Below are 15,793 nucleotides of genomic sequence, written 5' to 3' on the forward strand. Positions count from 1 at the left end.
GTACGTACCGGATTGACCCGATGGAGTACTTCATCGGCAAGGGCTGCCGCCTCAGTGTACAATACACTGCTACAACAACAACAACAACTGCTTTACATGCCATCGCCGTATACAAAAGTACACTTGTTGTGCTGACAAAGATACCTTGGACTAACCATCTAATGCTTTTGGATATTGTGGCTAGATAAATTGCTACGATCACTGATGTGATGAGGCTAAGGGAGCTTTCTATTTGCTCATGTAGCGTCTACGGACACTTTGTTATCATTGAAGATATCTGTACCCGTTCACAATTGGCAGACTAATTTGCACAAATTTTTTCTAATCCCACTGTGCGTCACTTGTTTAACTGCCCAGCTAGACCCATTCCATGGCAGCATCTTTCCCCCTTAACAAATTCAAATTAACGGTGTTGGTTTCATCGTAGCTCTCCGATGAGGATGATTCCATCAAAACACTTAAGAAATCGATAATTGCTCTTTTCTTCTTGTCTGGAAGGATACAATGTTTTAACTTTTCAAGATTTTCCAAATAATTCCGCAAATTTTGCACTTACCTTCTAATGTAAAACAACCGACTTGAGGTAAAATTACAACTTAATTTGTCGAGTTTTCTGTACCTGAACACTAGCTGCTGCCATGATTTTTCATCGAAAGTAAATAAAAATGAAACAAATTTAACAATTACCAATAAACAATATTTATATTTTTTACTTACCTCTGCCTTTTTGATCCATTTTGCCGTTAGCATTTGTATTTTCATGTAACGGCTGCTTTTCATAAAACAGCTGACCTTTACAAAGCATCTTTTCAAAGTTGCAAATTTCTGCTGGCAAAATAAGTCCCAGTAGAAATTTGAAGGTTCTCTTTTTTCCAACTGTCAAAATTTGCTCTCTCTCACGCTCTCTTCTGTTGGCAAATAAAGTACGCGAATGAATTCCAGTAAATTGTGCAAATTTGCAAAAATTTTTGAGTTCCCGATCACAGCTAATATTTGAATGCTTGATTTCAGCTATATGGTTATTATTACAATTTTTTTTTGCAGCTGTCATTAATAAAAATTACTCTTATAGTCTCCAACGGTGTTTAAAAATATAGATATTGGTTGTTATAATGGTAAAATCGCTCTTATGTTCTATAATGGTGTTTATAAATATCAATTTTTATCGTTATTATGGTAAAATACATCTCATGTGCTATAACGGTGTTTAAGTATATCGAACAAGGTGGCAACGTCAATCTAATGCAGGGTTGTTTGGAGTAACGTATTCATGATATGCAAATAAATAACTTCCAAAGGCAGGGCTGCAAATATAATATGAATCTTTTAAATACGTTTAGTCACATTTAGTAAACTCTTAGCATTTTTAGCAAATCTGCTAGGTAAAAAAGACAGCTATTTCTTTAAATTGCTGCAAATAAATAAAAAAAATCGTCATTTATTTGAAGTTTTTAAAATATTCGCTAAATCCATTGAAATATTTTGTTTTACATCTTATTAAGCCTCAACACGAAGCCACATCTTGATAATAACCGCCATCAGCAGCAAACAAACAAGCAAACCTTTATTGCATTATAGATCTACATGAGAGATTTACATACTGTACATTTGTTTTTGTTTCTTTTTTCCCCATGTTCTTTGGCAATTTGTAAATGGTGACACGCTTTTTCTTGCAACAAATATAAATTATTGTATTGTTTCTCGAGACACAATGTATTATTACAAATGGCATGGAGCACAGAGAAAAAGGCAAGCAAAAATAAAAGCAAGGGAAGTCAGCAAATAAGTGTACAATTTATATACCTACAACTCAGGTACAAATTGCTTGCGGCTATAAATCAATTGTTTTGTAATTAAATGAAGTAGATAGGTATGCAAGTTGGTATATGCGTACAAGTGTGTGCGTGTATATAGACCGTACAAACTAGATGCGAATATTATTTTATGTCCAAGTCAAATTACATAAATGAAAATAACAATAGCAATGGAACTGTGTGCCTATAGTAGAGCTGGCAAACTATCGATAATCACAACATTTGATATTTTCGATGTTATCGTTAATTTTCCATCACCTATATTTCAAACTAAATTAGGAAATAACAAGCAGAAACGTGCAAAGTTTGGCCGGGCCGAATCTACGTTACCCACCAACATAGATTCCGCTAAAATTTTTACCTCATTAACTGAGTTTGTATTTGAATTATTTTGTAGCAATCAAATCGGGAATTGATTGAGGCTTCATTGGTCTTAAGAAGTCATATGGGGATATCGGTACTTAGGAAGGCCTATATTACCATATTGACCAATTCGGATAAAACTTGGCACTGGTGTTGTAAGTCATTTGATACGTTTTAGGGTAAAATTTCAACCAAATCATGTAAAAATGTAGGCTACTAGGGGATCAAGAAATCAAATCCGGAAATCGATTTATATGGGGGCTATATCTGTTTATAGACCAATTCGGATAATAATTGGCATAGATGTTGAAAGTCATAACACACGTCTTTGTTTCGAATTGTGTCCATGGCTCCAAAGCAGCTTCCAAAATGTTTTGTTGTTGTTGTTGTCTCATTTGAGAGAGCGTCCAATCATGCCAACACATGAGATGAAAAATTACTTCGGATGGCCATTTGTAGGCTGAAATATTCGTACGTATATTAGGTAAAGTAAACATGATTATTTTGGGAGTTCACGAATTGACCAATTGGGAGATTTTTTCGATGTTCGGAAATGCATTAGATAAAGTAAACATGAATTGTTCAATTGGAAAGTTTTTCTCGATGTTCAGGATTTTCACCACGTTCGGTCAAGCGCAGCAACTCCTTTGCTCTTTCGAGTTTTACTTGTTAACAATATTATGAGCTGTCAACAAATATCATGTGTCTGTAATTTATAGTTTGTAATCTTGGTAACACTTCGTTTCAGCTATACTGTATGTTCTTTTTCTTCCTTTTTTATCATCTTGTGTCCATATGTTTGACTTTTCATATTGATAGGGTTCATTTTACCATTTACTCCCAGATTTGGAGAGAATTTTGCCGATTGTTTGAACTTTGTGTAATCGTATTACATGTACCTTAGTTTGCACTTTGTATACCCTTCACCGTAGCGCAGAGGTTAGCATGTCCGCCTTTGACGCTGAACGCCTGGGTTCGAATCCTGGCGAGACCATCAGAAAAAATTGTCAGCGGTGGCTTTGCCCTCCTGATGCTGGCAACATTTGTGAAGTACCATGCCATGTAAAACTAATCTCCAAAGAGGTGTCGCACTGCGGCGTTCGGACTCGGCTACAAAAAGGAGGCCCCTTATCATTGAGCTTAAACTTGAATCGGATTGCACTCATTGATATGTGAGAAGTTTGCCACTGTTCCTTAGTGAAATGTTCATGGCCAAAATTTGCAATTTGCATACCCTCCACCATAGAAAGAGGGTATACCAATTTCGTCATTTCGTTTTGTAACATCTCGAAATATTCGTCAAAGACTCCATAAAGTATATATATTCTTCATCGTCATGACATTTTAAGTCGATCTAGCCATGCCCGTCCGTCTTTCAATCTGCCTGTCGAAAGCACGCCAACTTTCAAAAGAGTAAAGTTAGGCGCTTGAAATTTTGCACAAAAACTTTTTATTGGTGTAGGTCGGTTGGGATTGTGCCAAATCGGTCCATGTTTTGATATAGCCGCCATACAAACCGATCTTGGGTCTTGATATTTTAAACTTCTAAAGGCTTCTTATCCGATTTTGCTGAAATTTTGCACGTAGTGTTTTGGTATGACTTCCAACAATCGTGCCAAGTATAGTTTGAATCGGTCCATAACCTGATATAGCAGTCATATAAACCGATATTCAATTTGACTTTCTGAGGTCTAGAGAGCGCAAATATTACTCGATTAGCCTGAAATTTTGGAGCTGGTTTTTCTATGACTTCAAACAGCTATAAAAGGTACGATCCATATCGGTCAATAACTTGTTATAGTTCGTATATATTTAAAAAGTCTTGACAAATGCGACCAATGTTGTTTTCACTATCTTTTGTTAGTACTTGTTGTATGTTTGCACTATCCAGCAGAGTAATGCAATGTTATCGATATCATGCGATAACGATTGAACTTAAAACAGGGTTGTTAATAGCTCAGGGTAGTTGAAAACTTCCGAGATGTTTGGACGAATGTCAGTTAGATGTGTTTTGTTTATTTTACGATTTTCGGTTGGGAATCATTTATGCTGATTGTACCCTGAGTCAAAAAGATATTTATAGTGTTACAAAAGGAATTGATAAGGTCACATTTTGGTCATTTTCGGGAAAGCTATAAAAAGTTTAATGAAGTTAATAACAAAAAGTTTTGCAGTGTAAGAAGGAGATTAACGCCTTCTCTGAGGATGGCAAAATCCGCATCGTTTGGGTGCCGGGCCATAACGGAGTAAGAGGGAATGAAAGGGCAGACGATTTGGTGGTGAAGGCTAGAGGACTGCCGTCAATAAACTTGGTTAACCCGAAACCTTTCGGGTCGACACAGTCCGAGTTAAGGGAGTGGACAACGAATGCGCATGCAACATGGTGGAACAGCGAAACGGTCGGTAGGACGGCGAAAATCCTATGGGTGGATCCAGTTCGTGAAAAGACGAGGCTATTGCTGAAAGGAAGTAAGAAAGAGGTCAGTTTAGCTATTGGTATCATAACGGGACATATAGGACTACGAGCTTACTTATGTAAAATCGGTGCGGCAAGTGATAACATGTGTAGGACATGCGGGGAAGATGATGAGACGTTGAAGCATTTCCTTTGTCATTGCCCGGCTTTCGCGTCTAACAGAGCGCACAACAAGCCGATTACTGCCTTAGGTGTATGTCCATAGTGGCATGGGGCGGATTAATACCTGCACCCTCTTTTCAACCTTTGATAAATCATGGTTTAAGAGATATGACATTAAAATAAAAGTCTAATCGTCCCAATATCAAACTTGAAATGTAAAGATTGAGTTGTTTTTTTGAGTTCTAGCCTTAAAGATTCTTAAAAAGCCTAAAATGTTTAAATGTTTGCTCAAGTGATTTCATTGAGTTGTGCTAAATTGTTTAACACTAATGTAATGTAACAGCAAATTTACTACCTTGGTCGTCACGCACCACTCAAATGCCATTAAGGCGTAATTAAAAGATGTACATTAAAATCCGTTAATTGTATTTGATGGTTCCAATGTAGTCATTGCATTAGACTATTTACATATATTTAAATTTGTCATCTCGTCTCTTTAAGATACCTCACAAAAAATGTTTTTGTGGTCTGTACCGATAATTATCTTAAAAAACATTTTCTAAAATTTTAAGAGATTTAGTAATTTTGTCTTTTGGGTATGTTGCCCGCAGAGTACAAGAAATGTGTGGATGATTTTTGCGTGAGTAAAATCATAGCTAATATGACATCGTTTCATATTTACATAGATATTATAATTCTTATTTTTTAAATATAAAAACAATGAAATTTACATAAGAACTATATAATAAATTTTTATCAAAATTGAGTTTTTAAAAAAAAATTAAAATATTTTTCTTCAAAAAATTGGGTCAAAATTGAATTCTCTTAGAAATGGAAAAAAATGATTTTTGTAAAAATTTCTGTAAATAGCTTCGCAGAAAAGTTAAATCAAATTTTGATTTTTATAAAATTTTTTTTTAATATAAAATTCCCAGACTATTTGGTTTATACTCGCTTTTTATAGTTTAATTAAATTTTTAGTTCAATAATTCGATTTTTTTTTAAATAATTGCAGTTTTTATTTCCATTTTAGTTTAAAATCCATATTTTGATGTGAATATCAACGATAACAACTATCAATTATAAGTAATTGGTAACACAAATTGCTCCATTCAACCATACTTTTTATAACAGTACAAATTTGCCAAAAAAAACTACAACACAATAGGCATGGCTAAATAATTGACCTTCCCTTTATAGTGAAAAAAATCTCAAATCTCAACAAAAGGGATTGCCTCAATGGGGGCTTCATAAAATGGATTACCAATCCTTTCTAGATTACTCAATTTAGCGCAATAAATCAAAAATTAGATTGTCAGTCATAAAAAAAAACAAATCCGCATGTGGTTTAGCCAAGCAAATTAAATAAAATTGAAATTACAGCTGTCTAATTTTAACCTAAGGCGGCATCTATCGCCGTTAATATGCCAGCTATAAGAGTGGCGTTTATTTCGCAGAGAGCGAGAGAGTTTTTGGCTTTATGGATGATTTGTGAATGGACAAGAAACAAATGCAAATTCGATAACAATTCACACTTGAGTGCTAATAAAAATATAAACAGCATTTGCTGGATGTGATGAGTTTACATATTTTGTTTGCATAGTTTTTTTTCAAATTTTTTGCAATCGGTCAAATTGAAATGGAGATTACTTCATAATCTTGATAATGATGATGATGATAATGATGATTATGTTGATATTGGCATACTTATTACACACAATACCCTCAATTTAGGTCAAATTGTTTGATATTAAACAAAAATTGCATTGCGTTGCTTTTAAAAGTGTTTACACATGACTTTATTGATGGTTTTCCTAATCTTTTTCTTTCAGTTTCCTGGACGACTTGGATCGGTTAGGCGCCAAAGATTATCAACCAACCGAACAGGATATATTGCGCACTCGTGTCAAAACAACCGGTATTGTTGAAGTGCACTTTTCCTTTAAAAATCTCAACTTTAAGTAAGTTTCGAAAATATTCCTATTAAAAATAAAAACACCAACAACGTGTAGTTTACTATAAAGAACTTAGAAAGTCGGCTAAAATTTATATTTTTGTTCAATTGTTAAGAAAAAAACTGTTTAAATATTTTTGGCGTTTCTTTGAGAAATTTATGAGGATAAAACTGAAAACTAGTCTCCCTTATGTTGATACCTTTGTTATCCATAATTTTGTGTGTGTGCATTGCTGCCACCCAACAGCAGTGATGCCAACGATTTACCAGCAAAAAGCGTTACAACATTTTAAAAAAGTTAAAAAAGAGTAAAATTTTGCGTAAACAAAAGAAAAAAACACAAAATTTGCTTTTTGAAAAAAAAATCAATTCTAATAACTATAATTTAGCGAAAAATATTTGAAGTAGTGGATTTATATTTGGTTTGCTCTTGGAGTAATCTAAAAATTCAAGAAAATAATAGTCAGTGCACGAATAGAAGCACAATAGCGGAACGTCGCCCTCGAATGTTTTTGCTTCAACCGCCTAGTTGTCGATTTGGTTGCCTCATCCAAAACGCCTGGGTTCAAATCACGCCTCAAACATAAAAAAAATGTTCAGTGGAGGTTATCCTCTCATTAATAATGTCGATATTTGTGAGGTTTTCAGGCATCTGTTGTATAAATTTGATACAAGAGATGTCGTTAAAAGTTAGGCAAAATAATTGGCCTGTGATCATTGAGCTAAACTTTTTATTAGACTTCACTCATTAAAATGAGAAGAGAATTTCCTGTTCCTTAATGGAACATTTGTGGGAAAATTTTATAAAATGTTTGTTAAATGAAATAGACTACAATAAGGCTCCCCAGAGCAAGAAGCAAAATTGAGATTTCGATAAAAAAAACTAAACATTGCAAAAAGGGTAAAAAGCACTAAGTAGAAAGCGAAAAAGAGTCAACTTATTGCCTTTTTTCGTTTGCCACTAGGTTGTACCTCTTTGCGTATTGTGAGACCTAAAATGCACCAAATCTAGTGCGAAAAACACTAAATTTCACACTGTTGCCAATCTAATAATTGACAACATACTTAAATAAAATAATGTACTTCATTACCAGGGATTAGATTTTGTGATTTTCACTGTAACCCAAAAAGCTACCTCCAAATGTAAAACTAAAAAATGCACTCTTTCTGCATTTCTAATTAGTCCTTTTTACTCTTTTTACAAGTTTGAGTTTTTTATCGAAATCACAATTTTGCTGCCGTTTTTTTGTCACAAGGAGCAATATACTAGTCTATATTTAATTTAGCATTAAATTTTTCCGCAAACTTTTCATATAAGAACAGGAGATATTTCTCTCATATCAAGGAGAGCAGACCAATTATAGTTTTAGCTCAAAGACAAGCGACCATTCTGCTTTTGCTTAAGGACACCTCTTCATATCGAATTTTTAGATAGTCGAATACCTCACAAATTGTATTAGTCAGAGGATAACGAAATCCAATCAAGTGACTGTGATTAAATTTAATAGGTCGATTATGGATTACAACCCATCTTTAAGTGGTTTGCTAAAGAGCAAATTTGTTATAGAAATGACCATTTCTGTATTGAATTGCATACTTTTTTACAATTTATTTAGTAGTTGAACATTCAAAACACTGATATCGAATGAAATTTACAAAAGCTGTTAATTTCATACTAATTTTTATTTCATGATTTTATTTTCTGGCAAAGCAACTATAGTTGAGTGCCACCCTAAATTCTGCGTGCGTGAGCGAATGAGTCGTGCGTGTCTGGAATTCCAGATTTTCTCGTGAGTTTTTACTTTCTCCTGAGTCATGCGCGAGTAAAATTTTTGTCTCGTTATCGTGCGACATATAAAGTAGAGAGTCAGCGTGTGTAAATAATTTTTTTTTTCTATTTTTAACCATTTTTGTAACACTTTTTGTTGGTTAATAGTTGGCATCACTGTTTGTTACAATAGCATTATTTCTTTTGATGTGGCAACGTTTGTTAAAATACAACTAAAAGGCTGGTATAATGTTCACTTTTCGCGAAATTTTTCGTGCGCATTCTTTTTAAATAGTAAATTTTGAAGCAAAAAACTTGCTGATTTCGTTCAGAAGAACATTCCACCATAACTTATGAAACAATTTTAATACAAGTATTATGTTATCGTTGAGATTTTTGTAGTGTTTCAAAGAAGTAATTACGAAAAACATGTGTTTTCAACTGTGACAACTTTACATATTACCAGCCAAAAAGGAGAGAAAAAACAGACGAAAAAGGGAAGAATTAATATAGATAGAAATTTTAAGGGGTTGATGGAGAGCTAGGAGAAAGTTTTAAAAAACTTAGATATGGAAATGGAAATTTGAAATAGAAACAGTAAACAGTAGATGTGCATTAATGTTGGTTTGATTTTAAAAATACAAAAATTATATACTAATGTTCAAGCCCTGCTTTAAGCAAATTGTTTATGACTTCGTAATAATATTTTATATTTTATTCTTTTAGACTTTTCGATGTTGGTGGTCAACGTTCGGAGCGAAAGAAATGGATTCATTGCTTTGAAGATGTAACTGCGATTATATTTTGTGTTGCCATGTCCGAATATGATCAAGTATTGCATGAAGATGAAACTACAGTAAGTTTTAGCTGAAAACAATTTTTCTTGAGTGAATTCTACTAATTTTATAATTTTCGAATTTCCTTCTTCATTTATTGTAGAACCGAATGCAAGAATCATTAAAACTATTTGACTCCATTTGCAATAACAAATGGTTTACGGATACTTCGATCATTTTGTTCTTGAACAAAAAGGATTTGTTCGAAGAGAAAATACGAAAGAGCCCTCTGACAATCTGTTTCCCCGAATATACAGGTATGTTAAGAATACTTAAAATTTTATGCGCACAAAAAAAGAAACATCAAAAAGTAAAAAAAAATATGTATATATAAATGTGTCATAGTAGAATAAAATTAATGGTAGGTCAGATGTCCATCCCCATTGTGTTCTGGTCAGTATTCTGAAATGTTCAGCGGACTACTGAACTAGATCGCTCTTTACAAAATATATATGAAAATATTTAAAGCGCAGCAGACCTTACAGTCTGATTACGACCATGTCTGTTACTGTTACTTATAACGCCACTGTCCATGATCAAATCTTGGTAGAAAAATGTATAATTCTATTAAGGCTTATATCCAGTTTCACTAATCGAACGTTGTGTCACTTGCAGAAAACTAAAAGTTGAAAGGTTCCATGAATATTAAGAAGAAAAAAATATGTCACAAATAGAATAAATCGTAAAGAAAAGATTAATGTAAACAAAGGGAAAATTGACTTCATTTAAGACGAGAGCCAGGATTCACTGAACAAGGTTAAGCCAAGCGATCAGCCGGCATAACATTTTTTTGGCAGTACTTGGCATTGAGGATGTCAACTTGTTTTCTTTATACATTCATTCTTTGTTTACGTTTTCTCCTATTTTATGACATTTTCAATCGGCACATTTGACATCCTTAATGATGTTCATGAGACCTATCCATTTTATGTTTTCGCAATTGACATCTCGTGAATCCTGAACGAGAGCTATCACAATTTATAGTATGTAGGCCTATTGCTCTCCACCTTAATTAGTGAATCTGGGGTTATGGATTTATAGATATTGGCTCATGTGCAAAGTTGGAACATAGTTGTCGAATCGCAGTTCAGCAAAAGCTACTCTGGATTTTCGTAAGAGTATAACTTTTTGAAATACTTTGAGCGGCAGATGGTCTCCAGGAACGGAATTCACTCTGTAGCTTGTAGGCACCTCTGTTACATTATCCTAATAAAAGGTGTTCAAACTTGCTTGATACGCTGCTCAGCCTAAAGGATTTATTTTGTATCGCTGAACATTACGTTTCGGATCATGAAGATAAAACCTGACCTTTCAAGACGGTGATCCACAAAGTGATGATTGGTATGGCTGCATTTAGAAAAAGTCTGGTAGATACTGTTTGGAGAACTCCTTATGGAAGTGATCCACACTAGAACGAAGTTCGTAGAACAGTATTCTGGCAGGTCTGGAACTTACTCCACCGCAAATCCAAATTTACCCATGAACATTCCATTATGGAACAAGGGCAAACTTCTCACATATCTATGAGTGCTGTCCTATTCAAGTTTAAGCTCAATGATAAGGTGCCTCCTTTTTATAGCCGAGTCCGAACGCGGTACGGTACGAACTGACATCTTAATACCGTCAAACTAGCCGGCTGTGTTCAGCTGTTCACGTGAGACCGCCTTTATTAATCCACCTTGGAATGGTGGCAACGCACAGTTAAACTAAATATTGGCGTCCACGAATATCCTTAATAATCAGTGAACGGCGTTATTTTAGTATAGGTGCATATGAAATGATAGCAGCTGATTTAAAGTGCGACATTCTACACCGTATAACCAGGTGTATTAAAAAAGGTGGTCGCACGCGAACAGCTTAAGACAGCTGGCCAGTTTGACCGTATGTTTACCGTCACAGCAAAACTCCCCATTTTTACACTTCCCTTTTTTTCACTTTAAATGCACTTGTACACACACAAGCGCAAGCTTTCTTTCATTCAGAGGTGTACAAAATGAAACGAGATTGTATGGGTGTGTTACTCTCTACAACATTTTTTAATTCTCTCCATGAATGAAAATTAAATAATTTGACAGAACCGATGAATTTTTTTTAAAGTAAACATAATAATAAAAAAAATAAATAAGTTTTCCTTTCTTAGCTAACGTTAAATCAGAACAAAACATTGTTTTTTGAATTAAAATTGGAAAAATGATACGTGCACCCATGTGTGTGTTCATTCGTTACTGTCTCAACAACGACCGAAGCCAAGAGAAAAAATATGGCTTAAAGAAAATTTTAGTTCTGTGCACCCCTGCTCTCATTTTATCTGCACACGCACACACACGAACTCATGTTTCTTTGGTTGTGTTGATTTTTGAAATGACAACTTGCTGACGAGATGGCGAATTGCACCATGTGATTTCTGGTTGTTGTACAAATAAGACCACCTTTAATTGTTTCACCACGACCGTAGACTTGGCACGGTGTAGGAAATGCAACATTTTTCCACTCTCTGTAGGCAACGCTATTGCAAACGAAAACTACAACCGGCTGTGGAATTATATTTTTGGGACAAACGAACACAAAATTTCGATTTCAGTGCGACATGTCGAAAAAATGCCACACAGTTTTGCACGATCGAAATCACCATTAGTTCTCATTTTTATAGTGTTTTATTAATAGTTCGAGCAAATTCCTCGCGTAATCCAACGCACTTTATTCTTAGCCATGAAGGTGGAGTTACATACTATGCGCTCGCATTACAAATGCAACTCTGCAAACAAAACCCACAAAAGCGACGGGTAAAAGGTAAAGAATTTTCAACTTTGACGATTGAACTCGAGCGTCATTCTGTGTAGGCAGACGGCAACGTTAAAAATTGTAAAACTTTTGCTCTTTGCTTTGGTGGGATTTGTTTACAAAGTTGAATTTTTAGTGCGCCCTCGTAGTATGTAACTCTAACTTAAGCTGAGTATTCTGTTCAGTATTTCGAGCGGAATGCTGTCAAAATCCATATAAAAAAGAAACGTTGGCTGAAAATCGGCGGAAAAGTAGTACCCTGTTTAGTGAGTGAAACTATTGCCGGCATCATTTTAGTTGATTTCAATCGGTTTTCTTTATATATATTTGAGAAAAAAAAATAATTAATAGAGAAAACAATAAGTGCAGATAAGGAAATGTGTTTTGGTATGGGAACAAAAACATTTGATTGCTGTCAAATTCCGATCGCGAAACAATTAAAAATTTCAGCGACTATTCCGAAAGCAGAATAGAATACCAACCCATTAGGCAACATCATTGAACCGGAGTCGATTGTAGCTCAGATCATGATAAATTAATAAACAAGTACAATTATTTAAAACGCCGCTATTTTGCCCATAGAACTCAGTGACACTTCTGCGGAATATTTTCGCATTTCATTTCCACTGCAGCGTTGCCACAGTTTTCCCAAAAAACTAATCCAAAAGTGAATCGTTATAGTCTTAGTTGAAGCAAATACCAATTTTTAGTTCGTTTGTGATTAAGCCGCCAAGGGTTAAATAAATAAGAAGTAAAAATAAAAGATTTAAAACCACTTTCAAAATAAGGTAGATTAATTTTATTTTTTTCTTTATTATTATTTACAGGTGGTCAAGAGTATGGCGAGGCCGCTGCATACATCCAAGCTCAATTTGAAGCGAAAAACAAATCAACCTCAAAAGAAATTTACTGCCACATGACGTGTGCTACAGATACAAACAACATACAATTTGTATTCGATGCTGTCACCGATGTTATCATCGCTAACAATCTCAGAGGTTGCGGTCTTTATTAAATTTTTATTATTCAGTCATTACACACAAAAAAAAAACAACAAAAATTTATTTAAGAGAAAGAAGTAACGAAAAACTGTGGCAAGAAAAGTAAAGAAATGAAAAGAAAGCTAAATGCAAACCAACAACTACCAATAGAGCAGTTCTAAAACTTTTTATCAGAAAAGAATGGTAATGAAAAACGAAGCAAAAAATGGAAAAAATTACAAACAAAACCCACCATCTCAAAATCTCTCTGTAAAGAACAGGATAAATATCACACAAAATTTAAGAAGAAAGCAAGTAAAACAAAAAAGATTAAAAACAAAACAAAACAAACCCAAACCGCAAATCTAAACAATTCATGTTGTTTTTATTAAAGAAAAACAAATCATCAACTTCAACATAACCATCATCATCAGCAACAAAGAGCATTCTCAAGAAATACTATGTAATAACACACCGCAATAACAATAAAAGTAATTCTCTCTCGGTTTTGGTTTTTTTACAACAATGGTTGCCGATATCCTGCACTCTCTTTTCCAACTTCTCTTTCTCAAGCTCATTTCCATTTAAGCGATATAAGAGTGCATAACAGAAATCGGTGTATGTCGGTCACACAATTTTTTAACGGTTCTTTTGATAGCATTTAATTAGTTGCAATTCTTTTCATTTTTTTTTGTTACAAATACATGCATACATACATATACCTTTTATGCTTTATGTATAGATTGTAAACTCTCGCGATTTTATATACCTACAATGTATTTAGCATATATACATACATACTTATAATCGGCCAGAGTATGTGGTAATTTTTCACTCTTTTGTTTGAACAAAGAACTGGAGTGAAGTGAATTCTATTACATGCCCGAATTTTATGTTGTCTTTATATATATATATATATATATATATATATATATATATATATATATATATATATATATATATATATATATATATATATATATATATATATATATATATATATATATATATATATATATATATATATATATACATATATATATATATATATATACATATATATATATATATATACCTACTGCATATGTATGATGTAAGTGAATGTAGTACATGTATGTATGTCTCCATGTGACAACTGCCTCTGACCAGAGGTTGTCGTTGCCACACAACGTAAACAAACATTCTTAGTCAAACTCAAGCAACAATTGTAACTATTTTGTTTATTTTTTTGTTTATTGTAATTTAATAATTTTCTCTTATTTACATACATACAAGTTTTGATATATATATGATGCGATATATATATGATGTAGTATATGTGTATTAAGATTGGTCTGGATCATTCATATTTGAAGCTTATTTTGTTCATTACTCAAAATGTCATCATGTAAATTTGTAAGTGTTTAGGCTCCTTAAGAATTTTTATATATTTAAAACTATATTGGCCCTGCTTTATTTCGCTAAATCCAAAGCAAGACAGATGTGCTTGTTAAATTTCCAATGCAAAGTTGTGCCAAACAGTTATCGATAGCTTGCTTTGACATTGTAAAAAATAATGGGCTGTTTTTTTATTTTTAAATATTTAAAAAGGCTAGAGGCTCCATCGAACTGATACATTTTTATATACAAAAAAGCGGTAAATCATTTCAAAACGGAACTGTTGCTGTAATCAGCTGTTCATGTAACATAGCGAGGTAGATCAATATATGGTAGTGTTAGTTGCCCAACAAAAGAAACTTGCCGTGAAATGAAAAAGTGTATTGAGCTTTTTTAATTTATAAAAACAGCTAATATCATGACACTACCTTCCATTGATCTGATCGGTAATCGTTGTTTTAGTTTGTTGATATCAACCACAACAATTTCTTTAATCTCTTCAAACTCTTCAGATATGAAATGGCCATTACTATATTCAAGTTTTTTTTTTAACAAACACAAAACGGGAACTGTAACTGTTACCAAGCACAAAGTGAACAAAGAAATTCTGTAAACGCGATCAAATAGTTTTATTGTTGAACATACACACAACGACAGGCTGTTTTTTAAATGTATATTTTGCAATCACAAACTCTTAATTTTTAATTGTCTTACTTTTAAGTATTTAATATGTGTATTACAAATTTATATACATTACATTTATTTACTTGCCATAATACTACTTAGTAATCTCAAGTCAATGCTTTACAAGAGTCTAAAAAGAAAAGTTAGGCCTATCATTTGTATTTGTTTTTCAACGAAACGCACAATTAATTAAGCTTAGAGAGAAGAGAGAAAAATAAGAAAACACTATGATAAAAAAAACGTCCACATTTGAACAGGATTTAAAATATTTATTACGCTAAAACCATCCTTCGGAAGTAACGAAAGCGGAAACAAAATTATGGGAGACCATTTACAGTGACAAACTAGTAGCAGGAAATATTTGTTATGAGAAGAATCAGCCATCTAGCACAAAAGTGTAAACAGTCCCGTTACAAGTAGTGGGTAAATCAATAGAAGGTAGAGTTAATTTTCCAACATATTTACCATCCCTGGCTTATGTCATAACTTCAAATATTATCTCACTACGGTAAACTTATTTTTTAACCTTAATTGCAGAGATGTAACATACAAAGCTTGAAAAAAGCATGACGCTTGCTTTTATTGATCTTCCCTAATAAATGGAAAGTATTGGTCAACAAATCTTTAAATTAATTTAAAATTGAATTTTGGCAAATAT

At 33.4% G+C, this 15,793-nt stretch overlaps 1 protein-coding gene across 3 annotated transcripts in view; it reads left to right on the plus strand.

Annotated features, from left to right (window-relative positions):
- LOC106084632 (G protein alpha o subunit) overlaps nucleotides 1-13,579 on the plus strand; it is a 162,934-nt gene extending 149,355 nt beyond the window's left edge. For all 3 annotated transcript variants that reach the window (XM_013248468.2, XM_013248470.2, XM_013248467.2), the window contains exons 5-8: nucleotides 6,588-6,716; nucleotides 9,204-9,333; nucleotides 9,417-9,570; nucleotides 12,922-13,579. In XM_013248468.2, coding sequence (XP_013103922.1) covers nucleotides 6,588-6,716; nucleotides 9,204-9,333; nucleotides 9,417-9,570; nucleotides 12,922-13,109 — 601 coding nt within the window. In that variant the 3' untranslated portion in view covers nucleotides 13,110-13,579. The remainder of the gene's footprint in view (nucleotides 1-6,587; nucleotides 6,717-9,203; nucleotides 9,334-9,416; nucleotides 9,571-12,921) is intronic.
- The last annotated feature ends 2,214 nt before the right edge of the window (nucleotides 13,580-15,793 follow it).

Source organism: Stomoxys calcitrans, chromosome 5, assembly GCF_963082655.1.
Source record: "Stomoxys calcitrans chromosome 5, idStoCalc2.1, whole genome shotgun sequence".
Lineage (NCBI taxonomy): Eukaryota > Metazoa > Arthropoda > Insecta > Diptera > Muscidae > Stomoxys > Stomoxys calcitrans.